The sequence below is a fragment of the Sceloporus occidentalis genome, unplaced genomic scaffold (genome assembly GCF_023333645.1).
Source record: "Sceloporus occidentalis isolate IW3139 unplaced genomic scaffold, rSceOcc1.0.p SCAF_2, whole genome shotgun sequence".
NCBI classification, from domain to species: domain Eukaryota; kingdom Metazoa; phylum Chordata; class Lepidosauria; order Squamata; family Phrynosomatidae; genus Sceloporus; species Sceloporus occidentalis.
The window spans coordinates 88,420,171-88,441,450 of NW_028316982.1; the positions used below are offsets into that span (position 1 = coordinate 88,420,171).

Consider the following 21,280-nt stretch of genomic DNA (forward strand, 5'->3'; position numbering starts at 1 on the left):
TTGGGTACCCAGGAAATCCATGTAGAGCAATCACCTCACAGGGTGAGTGGGATTAGGCCACTGGGGTGTGTGCACAAGGGGAGATCATAGAAGAAAAGCAACCCAGCAGACTTCTCCCAGCTTGAGAAGCACAGAGGCAGCTGTAGGCCTTTTCAGCAGCTATGTCATCTTATTTCCTTATCCCCTGAACCAGGCAAACTGGCCTCTAACTGCCTTATGGTCACTAAGGGTCATATGTCTATTATGCCAATGATGGAACCTTTAGAGACACTGAGAGGGAAATGCATAAAAAAGAAAAACTAATTTTTGCTAGGTCTGAGGTTGGAGGGAGGCATTAATGGCGGAAGACACTAAGCGTTGTTTTTGCAGGGATCAGTCAATCACACACATAAGCTTTCCCTTCTTTTTCACATTTGCTGTATTGGCAGGTGGGCTTTCCTTGTACCACCCTTGAGCAAGTAGCACCCCCCCCCCCCGGGTCCTGCACTTACAATTTGAGAACCACTGGTCTAATATAATTATTGCAAACTATATGAGTCAGATCAAAGAAGAAATGTTATACAGGACTGTTGATTATAATAATATATTTTTGGAAATTGCATGTTTTGTAAGCTGTTGATTCTAATGGAGAGGAAAACTACATCCACATTCTTTGCTTTGCATTAAGCAACTGTTTGTATAAGTAGCAAATTCAGATAAATTATGTTCTAAATTACTGTATGGAAGTGGATGAAATGGGCAGGCAGACATAGATGGGTCGTAGGCCAAATTATTTTCATGATGTCAGCTCATTGTATTAATTGTGATTTTTAGGAACCACAGTGTAAGAAGAATTTTGCACTTGAGCCCCCCCCCCCCCCCCCAAGTTCATAAACATTTTTGCCAGGTTGTGAAAGTAAGCTGAAAATAGAAAACTGAATAGGTCTGTAGAAGATAAATTGTAACAGTGGGGGTAGTACGGTGCCTACTGAAGACAAATGGTATTTGTGGGCAAAGTGATTTGTTTAAGATTCAAAGGACCCTGTGAAGAACTTGGGGAAAAATTGGTGGAGAGAATGTAATAGAACAGATAAAAATCATAACAACTTCTTGGGTGGTGGGGTTAAAGAACAATTGAAATCCTGGATTTATCTCCTAATGATTCTTGTGGGACATAGCATGCTTTGAAAGTTGAGCTTGACCTAATGTGAGAGAAGAATAACTGCAACAACAGTATCTCTCTTTCTCTTTCCTCTCTCTTTTCCTCCCCTCACTCTCCCCTCTCTTGTCTCTTTCTGTTGTACAGTTTCACTTATCAATTGACTTGTGAAAATTAACTATCAATGAAGGTCTAACATTTAAATAATACCAGTGCAATACCTGTAAAAAGGGGGTATGCTTTGATGTGTTTGACATTCCTACTGTCATGTAGGAATTTATAGAGAGAGCTGCTCTCATAAAATTGCAACTAAACTATTTTTGTGGTTACAAACTGGGCCATATTGCCCTAAGTTAAGTATAAGGTACTTATATCTGTGCATATTGTTGCAATCTGTCATAGTCTTGTTTGTGAAACATGATTACTTGCTGGATTTACACTTAGTGAAGACTGAAAATCTGCACATTTTGGAAACTCCAATGTTTACATTAATTTTCAAATGGGCAGCTGTATTGTTGATATAGGCATGACTTATAGTGCTATTCTTTCCCTCATTCACTTTCTAGTGCAGACCTATAGCTCTACATAGTGGGCTTCTCTTTAAAAATGTATGGGCTTGTGTGGGGTGCAGTTTGAATTTCCCAGGGTGTTAATCTTTTTAAAGGGGAAAAGTATGTAACTATGAAAGTTAAACTTGTTAGAGTTCAGCTTTCACTAGCAGAATAGCAAAAGTGTGGGTCAGAATATTTATTCTAAATCTGCCTTCCTAAAGAATTAAGACTTACTCCATACATGCAGTTTGTAGTTTAAAAACAAATAATAATTACTTTAATAAGTAAATACATAACAAACTAAATCCTAACCTCACTGGTGATGGTTTGGGTATAAAGATGAAATCTCACCACCTTTAATATAGCAGGAAGAGACTGTTTACCTCACTCAGAGGAGTCTGTTACTCTGACTGAGACTGAGAGAAGACTGTTTAGAATCTTGAGAACCTGTGTAGAGCCGTGCGGGGCGGTGCGTCCCATTCAAATGAATGGGTTGTGCGCCCATGGTGCGCGCGCTCCTCTGCGCCGCTGTGTGCACAAGTCCCATTCAAGTGAATGGGGCTCGAGCATATGCGTTTTTTGGCTTACGCGGGGGGTCTGGAGCACAAGAGCACACTGTTTTCCAGTCTGATGTGGCCTCATTTGTCTTGCATCTCCTGGTTTTGAGCCTCTGCCTATCTTTATGAATAATAACAAATACACAAGACATTCAGAGTCACTTGTGACATCATTCCTTACTTTTGAGGGCAGGGGCTTCAACTCAAGATCCTTTCAATGGAGGGCCCTAGACTCTGGAATGTATTTTCTCATTGTTTCAAATTAACGGCAGTCTGTTGACCTTCAGGCTTGAGACAAAGCTTTTCTTATATCCTTGCATAAAAGATGGAGAGGATGGTATTTGTTCTGTTTAACGTGCTGAAAGTTTAATTGAAATCTAAGTTATAAAATATATAATTACAGAAATAAATGTTCAGCTTGCTGCTTTGACTTATTTATAAATCTTGGTATTGTTTTGTTGTTAAAATATGATTCACTTTTTTACGTCTGAGCCATCATTATCATAGTCCTTGGTCCATTAAAATAAAAAGCAGTGAGAGTAGTTGGATTCTGTGCTTAATTTTTTCTGTGACGCTACTAGATTTTGTCATTCTCATTCACAGACAGATCATTCATAGACAAGCAGGTGACCCCATTGAGTGGAAAATGGGTATAGAAATTAATGGTGGCCTTTTAAAAAGGAATCTTTCAGTTGCTTTTGTAAGGAAAAATGTGCTAAGGTTAATAGATTAATTTATATGGAAGAGGTTTGACCTATGATCAAACTTCTGTCATGTTACTTGACTTTTGCCTTTGCTGAAAAAGCTGTGCATTCCATCTGTAGCCAGATATGTAACATATGAAAATACAGACTTCAGTCTCATTCATTTTTTTAAAAAAAACAACATCTTTACTGTTCTCTCTGCCTTTTCCAAGCCAGTGCACTCCTAGGAACAAGACTAAAAAATATAAGAATACAGAGATTTCAACCATATCATAAAAGCAGCATATCTTAGCGAACTATGAGAGCCAGTGCTTCAGTACAGAAATTTATGACCTAGGAGGTCAGAGGCAAGCCATAGTGATTGGTCCCTTGAAACATTGGTGAAGAACCAGGTTTTACATGAGTGTAAGACTAAGTGGATTCAAATTACAAGAAAGGAGATTTTGACTAAATGTTAAGAATAGCATCCTGTTGTAAGAGATGCTTGACAGTGAAACAGACTGCCTTAAAGAGTGATGAATGATCCTTCACTTGAGGTTTTAAAACAATGCTTGCATGGTCATTTGCCATGAATACTTTGGCTGTCAGTTTTGTGCCTTCCGTGATTTAGTAAATAAGTTATACATGAAATACTTAGATTATACAGACACCATGACTGATCATACCTTTTGAAACATATGTACTTTATGGGAAAGCTAGATTTTCTTCTGTGTACCCTATGAAATGGCCCCTTGTAATTTTGAACACTTTAGACACAGTTGTTTTGTCAACAAAGTGAGCTCAAGTTTTGGTCCCCCTCCCCCCCCCCCCGCATATCCCTTGGAGCAAAAATGGGTGTGAGGTGGCCTTGCAGAAACAGGGAGGATGGGCATGGAAGTGGATGACAATGCTGCTGTTGCTATCACCCTTACAGCAGCTTCACCCTGATGCCCCAAATTTCACCTGGCAGGAAGTGCCAGGTGCTGCATCCCCCTGCATGGTTGGGAGTGTCATAGCCCAGGAGCTGCAGGACTGGGACCCAGGGGAAGAGTCTGATGAGGAGGCAAATCTTCCAGACAGAGAACATCCCGTAGCTCTCCCTGTTTCAGAGCAGCCTCAGCCAGCTCTCCCTGCTGAAGAACACCAGCTAGTTCATCTGGTGGAAGTGCAGCCTCTGCCAGTAGGGCAAAGGCAAGACTCACCTGCTGATGAGGCAGAGGACACAGCTGGAGCCCTAAATCCTCAATCGAGAAGGAGAAAGAAATGTATACAGCAAAGACACCCAGCCAGGCTGCAGGCCAAACAGCAACAGGGTAGATCTGATTAGGACCAGCTGGTGTCAGGTCATTTAAGAGCTGAGTCTGCCTAAGGTTAGTGCTGGAAGCAACACACGTCTGTTTCCTGGCCAGCATTCCTGTCCCTGATACCTGTTTCCAGACTCCTGCACTTCATATTTCAGACTTACTGGCTTCTTTGACCCTTGGACTATGTTGACCTTGATTCTTGTTGCCTCCCTTGACCTGGACTGCTTGACAAACACCTTTGTCATAACAGATCCCCACAGGCAAGGATGTTTTCTAGCTGCTGCTAATTTACTGCACAAAAGTCAGGACAGGGATGTGCAACAAACAAGCATGAGGGGAGGGGTGGCAGAAGGAAAAGTGGCAGTAGGTCTCCTGCTATCCGCCATCCCCCTCCTACCTGCCTCATCACCCTCTATCCTGGCCTGACTGCCTGGCACACTGCTGCCTGCCTTGCCCTCTCTTCCCTTCTGGGGAGAGGGAGGCCTCTGTGGCCTCTGCTACTACCACTGCTTCTACCTCTGCCTCCTTTTCCTGGGCTGGCCAACAACTTTGCTAGACCTATGGCAGCAGCACCCTGCTCCTACCAGCATTTGAGAGATAAAATGTTTGGTAAAGATGTCCAAAAATGCAAAAAATGTCATTATGGCTGACTGTTTTTCTTGTCAATTATGCATAAAACATCCCCAACACTCTTTACCTATCATACAGTGATTTCTCTCCTGCATCGTATGACAATAGAATGAATAATATCTTTGCATTATCTGTTAGAGTTCATTAATATATGTTGTGACCTGCCTTATTATAAAGATACAGAAATGTGAGGACACACTTGTACATAGGATTTTTTTAATGACTCCAATGTGTCTTAAACAGAGTATTTTGCCCTAGGTATTTTTGAAATTCAACTCAATTTCTTGTGCATGCACCTGAGGGTCTCCCTTCTCCCTTGTTCTGGATAATCCATTCTAGCCTAGAGAATGTAAATCCAAATCTGATTCATCTGAAACTTTATTTAGTATCTTAAGAATTTTATCCCTCTCTACTAAGTGGTATTCCAGGTCTGGACAAAACAGGATTAGCTGGTAGATTTGAGTGATTTCCCAGGGCTTTTAATAGGGCTGTGTTTTGATCGTTTATGTTTTCAATATGTTTTCAGCCGAATTTTTATGATTTTTTAAAAAATAAAATTGTTTAATTATTTTTAAAGTTTTGTTCTAATAGTTTCTTTTAGCTGTACCTGTGCAAGAAGAATGGCAGGATATTAAATAAATAAATAAATACATACATACATAAATAAATACATTAAGGGGGGGGGAACCCCTCATAGATGTTTCTGACTCCATTTTGTCTCATGATAGCAGCAATTAAGAAGCCACCACTCTCACTTTTCATAAGAGAAGTATGAGAAGAGATAGTTATATTACATAGAATAAAGGCTTGTTTTATCAGTTTCTAGTTATTTATAAAGATTTACAGTGTACATTCGATCAAGGATGTGAAAAAAATCTTGCTTTTGTCTTGGTTGTGGTTGAGACAGAATGTTTTGACATAGTGAGACATCTTGTTGAGGATTCTCCAGTGCCGTGAGCGTAAGGACAAAGCACAAGGCAGTGTCATATTTTCTGTGATCTGTTTTTAAAGTATCTCAACAGAATTAGTGTCTTTTCTCATTCTTTACCTAAGCATCTAGACAGAGAAAGTTGAAAAGGGCAAGTGGCTTGATCAAAAAGGTGCAAACTACTCATGCTTATGTGTAACATTCCATGCAACTTTTATCAGAGTTTTAAAGTTTGTAGATTTAGAGAAAGGAACAACATGCACAAGATCTGTCTGATACCAATAGCCAAACTCTCATTGTGTGGGGGCAAAGAGAGTTTTGTTTTGTTTTGTTTTATTTTGCATTTCTTGTTTACTATGAAAGAATAAACCAAGACAAAATTCGCCTCCCTACACTCAAGAGTTGCTCTGTCTTAATTCCCACTGCGCTTGGGAAAGGGATGTTTGATTTAATCTTGGTGGATCCAATATCAGATTATACAAATAAACACAGTAAAGAAAGCTTGTAATAAAGGTTTGGGGATTAAATGTTGTTAAACTGGATGGACACAGTTTTTACTGTTGATATGCATTCTAAAATCACTACATAGTCATTAAATAAATTGTTCAAGTGCAGGTGTTAAAAGCTATTCTCTGTTTTACCAATCATTGTACTTTTTCCTATTAAATGGGATCATGTAATTGTTTGTAAATGGTTGTTTTTATCTTATTTACTGCTTTAAAATGAAGGGCAGACGGAGCAGAACAATCTGTGATTAGTGATTTACACAACTGTGGCTTACTGTAATTGCATGTTTTTAATCAGTAAAATTGCTACCATGTTCTATTGACATTTTTTTTCCTTTTTCTCTTTTTCAGAATTCTGAGTAATAACAAGATCTTGTGGTTAAAGAACAACTCTTTCATTGGACTTAGATCCCTAGAGAGATTGTGAGTAGCTCCTACTCTTTTCATAATCTTTCTTTAATCATTGAATGTTCAAATAAATATTCAATATAACTGAAAAGTTCTTAAATGTGTGTTGGATTATGGCTTTTGGTGGGGTTTTCAAATTAAGAAACATAAATAAAATAAGTGCCTGAAAAGCAATAATGGCAGTTTGGATGTAGAATAAATGAAAGCAAAAGGGGGAAATGGGCATTTCCATATCCTGTCAAAGTGAAGGTTGAGAAGTGAAAATTAATTTGCTTTAGGATATATTAAATGGTAAAATTAACTCTTCAGTTACAAAATGGTGTTATTGTGTTAGACATCAATACTGTATATGCAGACCAAGCAGCATTTGACTTATAGCTTGCCCACAATAGTAATACACACATAGGAGAGATTAATGATTTGTACAGGTCTTCTCAATTGAACGCAGGTCCAAAACATATTGCAGAAATAATCCAGTTTGAGACCGCTTCAATGCTAGGGAATTCTGGTAAGTGTAGTGTTTGAGCCTTCTCTGTCAGAGAACTCTGGTGCCACAACAAACTACAATTCCCAGGATTCCCTAGCACTGAGTCAGGGCAGTTAAAGCGGTCTCTAACTGGATTATTTCTGCAGTGTGTTTTGGACCTTTGTCATCATGCTTTGAAGAACTGGAGGACAAGACTGCATGTTATGACAAACACTGGGCTGCTGCTGAAAATGTAATCCATGTGTCAAGTTGTCTCTGCTTTCTGCAAGACTTCATATCTTGACCTCATATTGGCATCATTTCTGAATTCCTGCCAGTGGAACCCAATGATGTAGAAGTCTAATCATGTTAGGAACAGTGAGAGGTATACTGTTTTTTACAGAAGTGAGGAGGGGAACATGAAATAGGTTTGTTACTGATCGAGAGTCCTCTTGTTTTGTAATGTATAGTTCTGTCCTGAGCCAACATAAATAAAAACAGAGGCCAAATACTCAGCTGCCAACTCATGTCAGCCCATGAATAATGGTAATGAGTCGTGGCTTTAGATTTGTATCTTAAACTACTTTTATGTGAAAGAGAGCATTCTCTCCATTTTCCTGAAGACTGTGTTGAATAATGTGCTCACACTGCTTAGATAAATTTTTCATTCTATGAAGTGACAAGTAGTCATTCTGGATAATTATACTGTATGAATGTAAAAATAGCCCCTGATGTTCCAAGAAAAAGAAATTTTACATGGTTCTTCCAAAAATTATTCTTGTAATGGAGCTTTTGGCAAAAAAACCTCCAGCTTCAGAATCTTCACCACCATGATGGGTAATAACCACTGTTTTTATATGCAACCTCTTTGAGGTTTGCTCAAGATAAAATGTCCAGCTTTAATATATTTTTATTAATATTTAAACTGCATTGTTGACCCTTTACAATTTGTGCTAAGGTAATATTTTTAGATGTACACAATTTTTTTTTTTTTTAAAAACTGGATTCTCCTTTTTTCTTTGTTTTCTTTTCTTTTTTGGTGCATGCTGCAACACAGCTAGCAACTTTAGGCATACCTCATTTAATTTGTAAGATTACAGACTTTCTTTGATTTAAAGGCTCCTGTGGCTAAAGACCCTGATGTTAATGGAATTCAAATGCAACATTGATATCTTTGCCTAATTTAATTTGAGGTCACAATTGTCCATAAGAGGACACCAAGAATGAAATTGATTAAAAAAACTAGCCCATGCCAAAACCCAAGCCAAAAGCCATGCCTAATTTACTGAGTATCTAGGACTATAGGAAAATATGGTTCTATGAGGTTAGAAGCATTTTTACCCATGGCTAGGACATCTAAGTATATTGCACTGTATAGTATGATTCCATATCCACACTACAACTGGTTGAAGAAGAAGACCAGATTGTTTATTGTGTTGTTATTGTAAGACATCACTGGGCAGATACAGAAACCTCTCTGTTCCACTGTTATCAGTGTAGCCAGGAACCCACAAATAACTGGCCTCAAAGCCAACTGTGACCACTGGGCTCCACAGGATTCTTCTCCTTATCATATCATAAATAGTTTGAGGCATTTCTTCCATCCGAACTATTTCTCTAACCCTTCCTCCTCCCACTTTCTCCAGTTTCTCTACTATTAAGTGTTTTTAATATTCTTGGTAGTGTGTTTTTGATTTTGTTACTTATAAATCACTTCAGCCCTCTCTTTTGTGAACAAAAAGAAAATAACTTTTATTTACAGACAGATCTTACGATAGTATCTTTTGGTAGTTGGTTCTCAAGGCTTGTTATTACAATGTGTACCTCACTTCACTTGTTACAAATCAACTTTTTTTCCCAGTACACTCAATGACTTCAGTTACACTTCAAACTGTGTTTTATTTCTTTACACACACACCATCCACTGAGGCTCATTCATTAGGAGTATAAATTCCGTGAAAGTTTATTTCTGTTCATAAATCACAATTCCACAGAATAAGGTGGATATGATCATTCTCTTAATTGGCTCTCCACTGCTCAAAGAACATAATACATTAACTTATTTCACAGGACTTCTTTTGTCCTTTAAAATCTTTCCTCCTTATATGGGCATCTGAATCCCATTAAGGCTAATCTCTTATTCTCAACTGCACTCCTGGCAGTTCCAACCACACTCCTGGCAGTTTAAGAACTTTGTTGCACTTTGTTTCTCCAGGCAGGGATGACAAGGGGCCAGGAACGAGTGGGGGAACGAGTGGAGGACACACTTTACGGCACACTGAAGTCCCTCACTCGTTCCGTTCCGTTCCCCATCCGTTCCCCATCTGTTCCAGAGGGGGCGATTTTTTAGAATTGTTTAGAACAGTTTGCCCCCTCTGGGGATGGATTGGGAGTGGAAGAGAGGAGAACGGAACGAGTGAGTGACTTCCTTGTGTGCGGTAAAATGCGTCCCCCACTCATTCCATTCCCTGTCAGGCTCCTTTTGTCCCATTGTCATCACTGCCTGGAGCCCTGTACGATAAAGTTCTAAGACACACTTCCCGTGTGATTGCACTTCCTTTGTCCTTTAAACCTTTCCTCCTTTCGCGGGAGTCTGAATCACATTAAGGATCATCTCTCATTTCCATCTGCACTCCCGGCAGCTCTTGACACACTCCTCCTTCTGGATGGCTTTCCCTCCTTTTTATAGCTCTCATCAGGCAGGCCCCCACCTTTTTGCCAGTCTGTCTCTGATTGGTTGCTCTGAACATTAAATTTTGCCAGTGCCTCTCCAGACCAACCATTATTTTCTGCTTGCCTGTCTTGTTCTACCATGTCTATATTATCTGCATTTTCAACATAATGTATATATTCATGTATGAGTCGATTTCATATATACGTCAAGGCCAGATTTTGAGGCCAAAATTATGGATTTTGTTATGACCAGTGGATAAGTGGAGGGTACAATTTAGGAGCATGTAACAAATGCTGTAAAGAACAAAGCAAGGGCATCAGTGAAGCACCAGTTACCACACACTCTCTTTCTCCTTGCAAATGCAGTGGGTCTTTGGACTCTCTCTAGCAAATGGCAACAAACACCGAAGAAACACAGAAGAGCTGCAGCGGTGTCAAGGGCAACTTGTTTTCATCCTAAAAAGGAGTGGCACTTTGGCGCTTCTTTTGGGACTGGAAAAATGCTGGCCCCAATCCGGTGAGCAAAGGGGCAGTGCAAGAGCCGCTCCTTTAGGATCATCTGTTTTCAGCCATAGTCATGTTATTCTGGATTAGTATGCAAAGGGTTCTTGTACACCTTTGATACTAAGGTCCAAAACACACTGCAGAAATTATCCAGTTTGAGACCACTTAGTTCTGGCACAGTGCTAGAGAATCCTGGGAATTGTAGTTTATTATGGCACCAGAGCTCTCTTACAGAGAACATTAAATGTCTCACAAAACTACGGTTCCCAGAATTGCTTAGCATTAAGCCAAGGGAGTTAAAGCGGTCTTAAATTGGAGTGTATTTTGGACCTGTTTGAAAGAAAGGAAGAAGGTGGTAGCATAAGCTTTCATAGGCTGCTGCCAGACTGAAGATTAAATGCAGCTGGAACCCACTAACAGCCATGGCTCCATCCTATGGAATCCTAAGAATTGTCGTTTGTTGTGACACCAGAACTCTCTGACAGAGATGGTTAACAAAACTACAGATGCCAGAATTCCATAACATTGAGCCATGGTATTTAAAGTGGTATCAAGCTGCATTAATTCTGCAGTGTAGATGCAACCATAGATTAAAATCAAGGGTGCATCTGAGGAAGTACACTTAAGTCTTTGAAAGCTTATGCTACCAGCTTTTTCTTTCAGTTAGCCCCAAAGGTGCTACAAGATCCCTTTGCAGCCTGAATGAAGTTATATATTAAAATCTCAGACTATATTTAGATTACCATATATACTCAACTATAAGTTGACCTCATGTATAAGTTGTCAGGTTTTGGGGCCAAAATTATGGATATTACCATGACATGTGGATAGGCTGAGGGTAAAACTTGGAGGTCCTTTAGTGTGTGTATGTGTGCGTATGGCAAGAGTGACTCTCATTGAGGCATTTCTTCGTAGTTTCAGCTTTCCTTTCAGCCAGACACGAGGACAGGAGGTGGTCTCTTAAATTAACAGCAATATCAATCAATCACCCAGGACTCTTTCTGCTTGGCTCTTTTTTGCTAAACCCCTGTCCATGGGGTTTCTCCATGGAGAAATCTGAAAGAGCTATCATCATGTTTCCATAGTGACCCGTAAATAAGTCGACCTGGAGTTTCAGGGTTAATTTTTGAGCATAAATTTTTAATTTATAGACAAGTATATATGGTAAAAGCATATGCATTTTAATCCTGTAGTTTGTACTGGATTTTCTGTCCTTTATGTTGAGGCTGACACCCTCCCCCTATCCTTTATTAAGCACTCAGATATTAAGCAACATTAATATTATCTGATAAAAATACCAAGTGTGAGGGAAATACAGATTAGTTAGCTAACCTATATTTATATAGTGTCAGTGGGATTTAGGTTCTCAAAACAGCATATATGACATTAAAATAGATATAAACTTGGTTGTCATATGCCATCATGTTGTTTCCAGCTTATGACAACTCTAGGCAAGATTTATTCAGAGGGAGTTTGTAGCTCTAAAGTTGAGAGAGAGTGAGTTGCCTGTGTGGTTTTTCCATGGTTGAGCAGGGATTTACACCTCAGAGTCATAATCCAATGCTCAGACCACTACAACATGCTGGCACCTAAATAAACTAATGCAATCAAAATCAGAACAGTTAATTTCAACAAGCCATAAAACATTAACCATTTTATTCAGTAGAACTGAGAAAGGGATATTATTTAGGATTTATGATGAAAACAGATTTATTTTCTATATAAAGTCCTTCATTTAGAATCTAATTTTAGAGCTCTCCAAATTTTCCAAACCCTTATGTGCTTTCTAACCAATTGAAGTAAAGGTTTCTGCTAGAAAGGAAAAAAGGTAAGTTGTCATATTCTAGTTATAAAACTTACTGTTTTATCATTGTTCCTTAAAGATTAACCAATAGATTGTAGCAGACGCTTATGAGTTATGGCTGGCTCAAGGAGAAGAATGTGTAGGTCATGAATTTAGCAAGTTACACAGACCCCCCCCCGCCCGCCCGCCGCCAACACACACAGTTAGACAGGACCCTCAGAACAGCAGACCCAGAGCCATATTTGGACAGGGACCCCAAGGGCCTTCCTCACCAATGGTCATCATCAAGAATAAATTTACCCAGCCCAAGTAAACACTAGTCCCAGAAGGTATGGATTTAGGAACACTTCTGTTAGCATAGTAAAGGGCCAAGAAACACTAGACTCCTCAGAAATAAGATAAATCTTCAGGAGAAATATTCCAGAAGAGATAGAAGGGCTCTTTAAGAATCAGAAGCCATTAGATTTGTTTCAAGATGTTTTGGGGACAAGGCTGTACAGGTACATGTTACTCTTACCTCAGTATTAGGCCTTCTATACCTAAAATAGTATGGGTCCTACTGCTACATTACCCATATGGCTAGTGAACCTTGATTGTTTTTGAGTCCTTGTTCACAATACTCTTGTTCATGAATTGACTCTTTTTTTCTTGTTTACCTCCACTGTGTATTAATTAATTGACTTTTTTTCTTGTTGACTTCCACTGTGTATTACCCTAGTAATACTCATGATTTTGTCTTTAGATCATATTCACAACTGGACTACTTCCCCAGGTTTAACTTTAGATTATATTTAGATTTCTCCAGGCAGCTGCAACTACCAGGCTTCAGTAGGACAGTGAGTCACCTAATAATAATAATAATAATAATAATAATAATAATAATAATAATATTATTTATATACCGCTTTTCCATGGTGATCAAAGCGGTTCACAGGTCCATCAAATACACAATGTATCTATACAATTAGTCATAATATCAATACAGATAAAACCTGATGGATTGTAGAAAAGCTTATAATAAATTGGTTACTATCTAATGAGGGACTGAGTGGTGTAGTGGTATGAGTGGTGATTCAGGGTTCAAATCCCTGCTCAGCCATGGAAACTCACTGGGTGAACTTGAGTGACTCTCTGAAGACAAAGGCAAACCCCCTCTGAACAAATCTTCCCGTGACAGTTTGCCTAGGGTCTCCGTAAGTCAGAAAAGGCTTGAAGGAACACAACAACAAGGTGCCATAAGACACTGTGTTATGTTTGGGCTTATAAATAGTAGTGCTATGAAATTTTTGGGGTGCATGTTGCTGTAGATGCTTATAATATGACCCATACAGAATATTGAATTAAGTGCTGTTATTAAAAAGCGTTTCACTCTTCAGCTTCGGTGGTTTTTTTTTTTACCTTATTAAATATTTTAAAAGGTAGATGCAAATAATTTAGGAAATACTATGCATGGTTACATTTTATGAAAATTGCTCCTTCATGCAGTTTATTATGTTTTGGAAGAAGTTATGAGGTACTGAGAGAGATTTTTGGTAGGTAATTACAAAGAGACTCCAAAGGTATGTTTCTGAAATGTTTGCCAGATGAAAAACTAAGGTAAATATTAGCTCATTTATAGCAAGTCTCAAACTGAATGTGTTGTTAGGACCACAACATTTTGTTATTTAGCACCTATTCCTTCTCTGTAGTTGTGACATGCCATTTAAAATGCATATTGACCTACTGCCTGCCCTCCAAGTCTTTTTCTCTCTCTCTAAATACATCATGCTATTGTGAGTGAAAACTCAGTTGAAGCAAATGGTGACAATGTGCTTATTAATAATTGTGATGAAACCTTTCCATTAATGAGCAGGACAACTGCTTGGTCTTCATTAGTTTTAGAGGGACAGTTCTCTCTAACTGCAACCCAAAACTTTCCTGTCTCAAGTTCACTGGCATCTCACCCATTTTTAAGATTTCTCAGAAATGGTGGCAAGTGGTTCTATGCATGTATCAACAAATTCCTTCAATACTCTCCAGTATAGTTCATCCAATCCTGCAGATTTGAACTCATTTAGGTTAATTAGGTGGTTCCTGAATAAGTCCTTATCAATCTTGATTAGCAACCTGGATTCTTTGCCAAGGTCTCTGATGATGCATTGAAGAACAAATTTTCATTTGGGGCAGAAACTGAAGCGATATAGGAATTCAGCAATTCTGCATTTTCATTGTAGTATGTCAACATTTTACCATTCTTTCTGAACAGTGGTTCCACCATTTCCTTTGTTATTCTCTTGCTTTGTTATTCTCAGAATGGAACAACTGAATCTCTTCCTTATCTTGAACCTTTTTTGGGGAGAAATGGTCTGAGTGTATGTGTGAGATATTATGACAGTGGTGGGGCAGCAGCTAACTTTTATTTTAGAATAAGTGGCTGCTGAATGACTTGAGAAATCAGCCAAGAAACTAAAAGCCTCGACAGACTGGCATCAAAAGCTGACATTAGGGTGGAGTGGGGGCATGGCATCTGCACAGCACACACCCTGATTCTGCTGCCATGCCGGATATCCCACCACACAGTGTCCTTTTTGTGCCATGGAAAGGCCAGATGTAGTTGCTGCAGTCCTGATTCAGTGCTGAAAGGGACTGCCTGCTCAGCCTCTAAGTTTGTCAAGGGTCAGTAGGCTAGTGTTAGGCTATAGTCTTGAAGTGAAAGCAGAGATTAATCATTAATACAAGTTCTTAGACAAGTATACAGAGGGCTAGGGAACACCTACCGCTAATGGTTTTCTCAAGAAAAGTTAATTAATAATAACTTACATCTTAGGACAAGAAGTACCTACAGTTTCTAGTGATGCTATAAACTATTATCAGTTAACTTTCCTTGAGAAAAGATAGACATTTCAGTGTCATTTCAGGTTTCCTATAGTGGGGTACCAAACAGAAGATGAAATTGTACTGTCTGGAAACACAAGTCTTGTGATAACATGCTTTTCCCTTCCACAAAATGAAAGAAGTCCTTATTTGGACTGACTTGGGTGAAATCACTGGGGCTCTGCCCCTGATCTATAGTTTAATTCAGCTTTCTATTCCCTGAGTGGCTTAAATAAAATAATTTATAAACAGATACAGAATAGAGTAAAAGTACCCCCAAAAATGAAGATAAGGAACAGACTGATAAAATTGCCACCAAGGACTTTTAAGCTTAGGAATAACAAATTTCATTGGGAAAAAGAAAATAATTGAGTCTTTTTGGAATTTAGGATGAATGCTCTATATTTTACTGTAATTGATTATCTGTTTTATTGTGCATTTTATGTTTGTGTGTGTAGCTTTTTTCCCTTTGTAGTGTACTATTGTATTTTCCTATTTAATTTTTAATACAGTGGGCCCTTGTTATTCATGGGGGTTCTGTTCTGGACCCCCCCACAGATGGCAAAAACTGCAGACCTCATGTCCTGTGGTATTTAATGGTAATGCGTGCACGCATAGCCACTCTGCCAGAAATGTGTGCGCAGGTGGCCATTGAAGTCAGTGGGGTTTGCCATCCACGGATGCTCCAATCCGTGGATGGCAAGCCTGCAGTTGGGGTGGAAATTCTGTATTGTATTTTAGTATTGTATTCTAGCATTGTATTTTAGTATTTTAAATTTAAGTAGTTATTAATTTTTTATTCTGTTGTAAAGTGCTGTGTATATGAATGACACTATATAAATAAATTATAACAATAAATAATACCCTAATCCTATTTATAGTATTGCAGCTTAAAACCAGTATGTTGCATTATGTTTCGACAAATCAGAAAAAAAGCCACTGTAACTCCTGTACTCTAACATACAGCCTTGCTAATTGTTCATGTAAAATCATACCTTTTATAGCTGTCTATATTGCATATCTGTTTTCTGTTTTGTCAGCATTTTTGTTTTGAGGCAGAGCAGTGTAACCCTTTCAGATAGATTTGATATGCTTTATAGAAGTAATAATATAGTCACTTTCTTTTACTGTATATACTCGACTATAAGTCAAGAAATTTATGCCTCAGAATTGACCTAAAATCCTGGGTCAACATATATACGGATCAGTACACTAATACTGGTTAAAAGGTCCTGAAACAAGCACCACCATGATGCCCCACTCTTCATGCCTCGAGTCAAGGAGATGTGTGTGTGTGAAAAAGTTTTCCAGTCCTATTTGAAAGACTTCTCTTCCCATCAAAGAAACACCCCTTTTAGTTCCACTCCTGTCCATTCCCAGTCTGATTTGAAAGCTTTCTCTTCCCATCCAAGAAGCTCCCCTTTTAGCTCCACTTCTGTCCCTTCCGAGTCCAATTTGAAAGTCTTCTTTTCTCCTCAAAGAAACACTTAGCTGCATTTCTGTCTCTTTCCAATCTGATTTGAAAGCGTTCTCTTCCCATCAAAGAAACTCCCCATTTAGCTCCACTTCTGTCACTTCCCAATCCAATGTTAAAGCCTTCTCTGCCCATCAAAGAAACACCCTACTTTACTACACATCCTTTCCTTCACAACCCAATGTTAAAACCTCTCCTCCAGCACCTTGGTGGTCTGGAGTGGTCCAGAGAAGGAGGGACGGAAGTGGTGTTTGCCCCTTTTCATCCTTTGTTATAGTCTCCTAAGTTTTACCCTCAATTTATACATGGGTCATATCAAAATCCAGGATTTTGATCCTGAAATGTTCTCTCAACTTATACATGAGGTCAACTTGTACACAAGAATATACGGTACACTTCTTGTCCTAAGTAATTTTCAGATTATCTTCAAAAGCATCCCTACTGCACTAGCTGAAGCAAGATATTACAATCGGATAACAATGGCCAGGCTATAGAGTTTGGTGCACATGAAGTAAGGGATAGAAAATGTTTCACTCTATATAAGCCCCTTGGTCTCTAAGGACAAGCCTGGATATAAATTTAAGATTCTAAAGTGATCTCTTTATGAACCTTACTATTTTATGGGATTATTCAATGGCTATCTCAAACCAGCTATGTAGCACCTTATGGGTTTGACAAATCACCTACCAGAGGTTCATCATTAAATTAACCATCAGTACTTCTAGGCTGTTACTGATCTCAATGCCTGAGCAGCTTTCTATCCTCTCCTGATTTTGCTGAAAAGGGGAAACAGAGGGTGCCATCTCTAGTTGATATTTCGTTGTGAATCTCCAGGTGACCTTACACCAATGGTCTTACTTTCCTTATCTGTTTCATACCAATATTGGCTTGCCAACATTGCCTTCTGAACATGGCCACTAAGATAAGAACCAAGCCACAGTGATACCGAGATACAGCGGGTTGATGGTATGGAAGACCACTGTGAGTTCAGGAAAGTTAGCAAGATACTCAGTTTGTACTTCTGGGTTAGGTGATCCTGAAGTAACTGGAGCACTTACCGTACCATTTTGGGGTGGAGATGGATTGAAATAGATCCAGATATATGTTGATATATAAGAAAGTTTGGAAAGTCTGCTCAAGTGACTTGCTCTGAAAGGGTATAATGGTAACCCTTCAGTAGAGTCAGCACAAGTTTTTAATAATAATATCATTCTCTGGCCATGTCCAGTGGTAGTATCTGAAAACAGCAAAGAAAAGACTGAAAGCCCTGGGAGTAGGGTTCCTTTATCTGACCATATAAGTGGTTAGGTCAAGCTCCTTGTTATTAGAGATTCAAAATCCTTCTCAATCAGTTTGAAGTGCTGTGGCAAAATGACATTGCTCACTGGAGAAATTGCCTCTGATCTTCAAGAACAGATCTCACATCACTTCTTCTTAGCATTATCTTGACTCATGTCATGTTTCATCAGAGTCACTGCAAATTAAATGTGGGAAATAATTTCACTATATTTTTGAGGTGAAAGTCAAGTAAGATTAATTGAACTATACTGTGGTGCTAGGCATTATTGATGACACCATTTCAGCACATTATGTTAAAAGAATAATATCAGTAAGGATAATGAGTGCAGCGTATATAATAGAAATCTAACATAAAATGAATTGATAGCAACAGCCAAGTCTTAAAAGGGCAATCATGGCTCATGTGACTGTGATTAGAGACATAACGAAGCTGGTCTGATTTCATTAATCTAACCATTTCTAAACTGTGGAACAGGGTTCTTCTCTAGAGCACTGATTTTTACTTTTAGGAAAATTGGGAACAAAGAAAAGAAAGTACTAAGTTCAGCACTCATTTACAAGTCTTTCCCCCTTTTCTCACAGATTGTCAGAAATGTCAGAGAGCAACACAGATAATAATGAAATATTAAACAGGGCTGATTTGAACTAAAAACTGAGTTTTTTAACAGATGCAAGAAGACAGGTGAGTTTGCAAGGTTGATTGCCAGGCAGAAAATTCTCCCTGTTAGATTGGGTGGCAATCATTTCTCCCCTTTTGCAGGTACTAGGTAGCAAGACTGGGTTAAAAGATTTAGCTCTATTGTCTGGAATTTGGGAGCTTCAGAAGAGAAGCAGATGTCAAAACTACTTGCGTTCAGTTGGAGTTACTGTATTCAAAAACAAAAAACATTCTCCTCGGTCTTTGAGTTTGGGCACTTAGTCTCTAAAAGATTTGCCATCACTGCCCTATCCTGTTGTTTGTGTTAGAGGAGAGATAAACTGCTAGTTTAGTCAGCCTCCATACATGCAGTTGAGGAGTACCATCTTCTTCTCAGGCCTAGCCCTGGGTTATGTGATGTTGTGCAAAGAAAAGGGAGAACTATGGGGATTGCTTCCTAATGACATCTGTAGGTGTTTCAAGAATTCCTCTTTGAATGCTCACTGCCTTCCTATAACAAGAGAACGAGCCAATTCTCCGCTGCTCTGTCATCTCCTTCGAAATCATGTTTGGTTCCTACTCATTTAAGGCTTTGAGGGCTCTTCTTTAGTTGACCTAAGCTCTGAGCTCATTAGCAATGTTAAAAACAAAGAAGATACATTTCTCCATTTTGTTCCATATTAAATTCTACAATAAAAATACTTGTATTGGTCTGCAAATAACATGCAGTTTCACCTGTGAACTGCAGACATCTCACTCCATTTCATATAGAAAAATATTTTGCCATTGATTCAGCTCATAATTTTTCTGCAATTGAAAAATATACAAGTGTTAGTGCAGGGGTAGGCAACCTGCGGCCCGCGGGCCGGATGCGGCCCGGCGAGGCCTTGGGACCGGCCCCAGCCCGGTCCTGCTGCTGATTGCCACCAGGGCCTTTAGCCTCTCGCGCGCAGGGGCAAGGGGGGCAATTGTCTATAGACGCCTCAGAAACATGCATTTATATTAACATTTTTAAAAAAAATCAGCAAATTTTTTTGCGTGTCCTCCACTTTTTTTAAAAAAAGTCTCCACCATTTGACAATGTTGTCCTACATTTGTCCCGGTTTATTTATTTATTTAATTTGTTAAAAATTATTTAATTATTTATTTTTGGGCTTCGGCCCCCCAGTTGTCTAAGGGACAGCAACCCGGCCCCCGGCTCAAAAAGGTTGCCTACCCCTGTGTTAGTGTGACAGATCAAAGATCTGTATTGTTCAGTATTGTTATCATTAACTGCCTTTGAATTGACCTGGATGAGAGAGCTCCAAACCCTCCTATCCTCCACTCAAGTCCTGCAGACTCAGGCCCATATCCTCCCTGAGTGAATCTGTCCAGCTGTCATGTGGTCTGCCTCTCTTTCTTCTGCCATTCACCTTTCCTAGCATTACTGTCTTTTCTAATCAGTCATGTCTTCTCACTATTAAGGATTTAGTATTAAGGATCCCATAAACTGGATTTTGTTTCACATCTGACTAAAAGTGAACTGATGTGTGTGTTTTATATGTGAAACAACTGAATGAAGAACTTACAGCACAATACATTAATTGATGTTTTCCAGAAAATGATGCTGAAAAGAGTCTTCCAATATTTTATTGAAAATTTTAAAACCCTGTAGTAAAATGTATACAGTTGAGTTTTTTTATGGCATATGATTAGAATTATATTTTTGAAAAGTGACATTTGGTTAAGACAATAGCTGATTTATTTCTGTGATTTGTTCTGTTTCCAAGGTATCATTTTGTGAGTACCATGACTTTCCTATTTGTTTTGCCACCTTCACAGCTTTTCTTTGCAGCTATCACTATGTCTTCTCAGCTGATTCTCTCAGCTTTGAATTAGTCTTGTCTACCATACATCTGCCCCTGCCAATCCAGTCTCTTTGTTTATATCTTGCCATTTCCCATTGCCAGCTTCCTTGGAGATTATTTGTGCTACTGTCAAAGACATTTTCTGTCAGTATTAGTATGCTGCTAGAATTATATTACCTAGTTCTAGCGTGAGAGTAACTTTTACGTGCAACATGATTCTATGTAATATGGACACCAGCCATTGATACATTGCTTGTCCTAATTATACAACTTTGGCTTCTGCAGTTAATATATTACTTATATGACAATTACAGATGAACATTTGTACAGTTCTTTGTCAAAGTTTTCAACAGCTGAGCTACTATGAAGGAAGTTTTGTTCCTTTCATGCAGAGAGATGTGTGTGTCCCATGAGAAGGTGACATGACAGTATGTGGAACAGCAAAATGACAATTGCATTTAGAACTTTATACATATATATTTTCCCTTCTAGCATTAATACTGTATCTGTGTCACCAGCAATGGAACTATATTCAATATTATCTCTGAAATAAAACTTCCAAATTATTCTTCTATCAGGAGTCCCTATTGTTTTTCCCTGTTAGCCTCTGTTCAGCAAGATAAATGAACTACAGCGTTCAAGTTCACTAGACTTTCATTTAAAAGAGATTGCCCACCTTGAAGAGCTTTATTTTTCTTTATGACACAATATTCCTTTCATTTTTGCATTATAGTGTGCTAGCACAATCTTGTAGAGTCATGTGGATCCTTGATGGCTATGATGGATTGTGTTATGCCATAAAGAAGTCCTCCTTGTTCAAGCAGAGATGCCTTGGCTAATAGAGACCGATTCAGTGAGCAGAAGGACCAAAATATAAGGTTTCATTTAATATAATACTGGGTGTGTTTGTATGCTTAACAGCAAACTTTCTTTTATAGCTTAGTGGTGCATTTAGTTGCTCTCTTACTTGACTGGTTGTTTGGAATGATTAAATTTAATGAGTACAAACGTGAAAGTT

General features: G+C 38.7%; 1 protein-coding gene across 2 annotated transcripts in view; it reads left to right on the forward strand.

The window, feature by feature from the left end:
* The window catches only part of LOC149318655 (adhesion G protein-coupled receptor A3-like), a 480,532-nt gene that overhangs the window by 54,512 nt on the left and 404,740 nt on the right, over nt 1-21,280 (forward strand). For both annotated transcript variants that reach the window (XM_089510223.1, XM_089510222.1), the window contains exon 2: nt 6,649-6,720. In XM_089510223.1, coding sequence (XP_089366349.1) covers nt 6,649-6,720 — 72 coding nt within the window. The remainder of the gene's footprint in view (nt 1-6,648; nt 6,721-21,280) is intronic.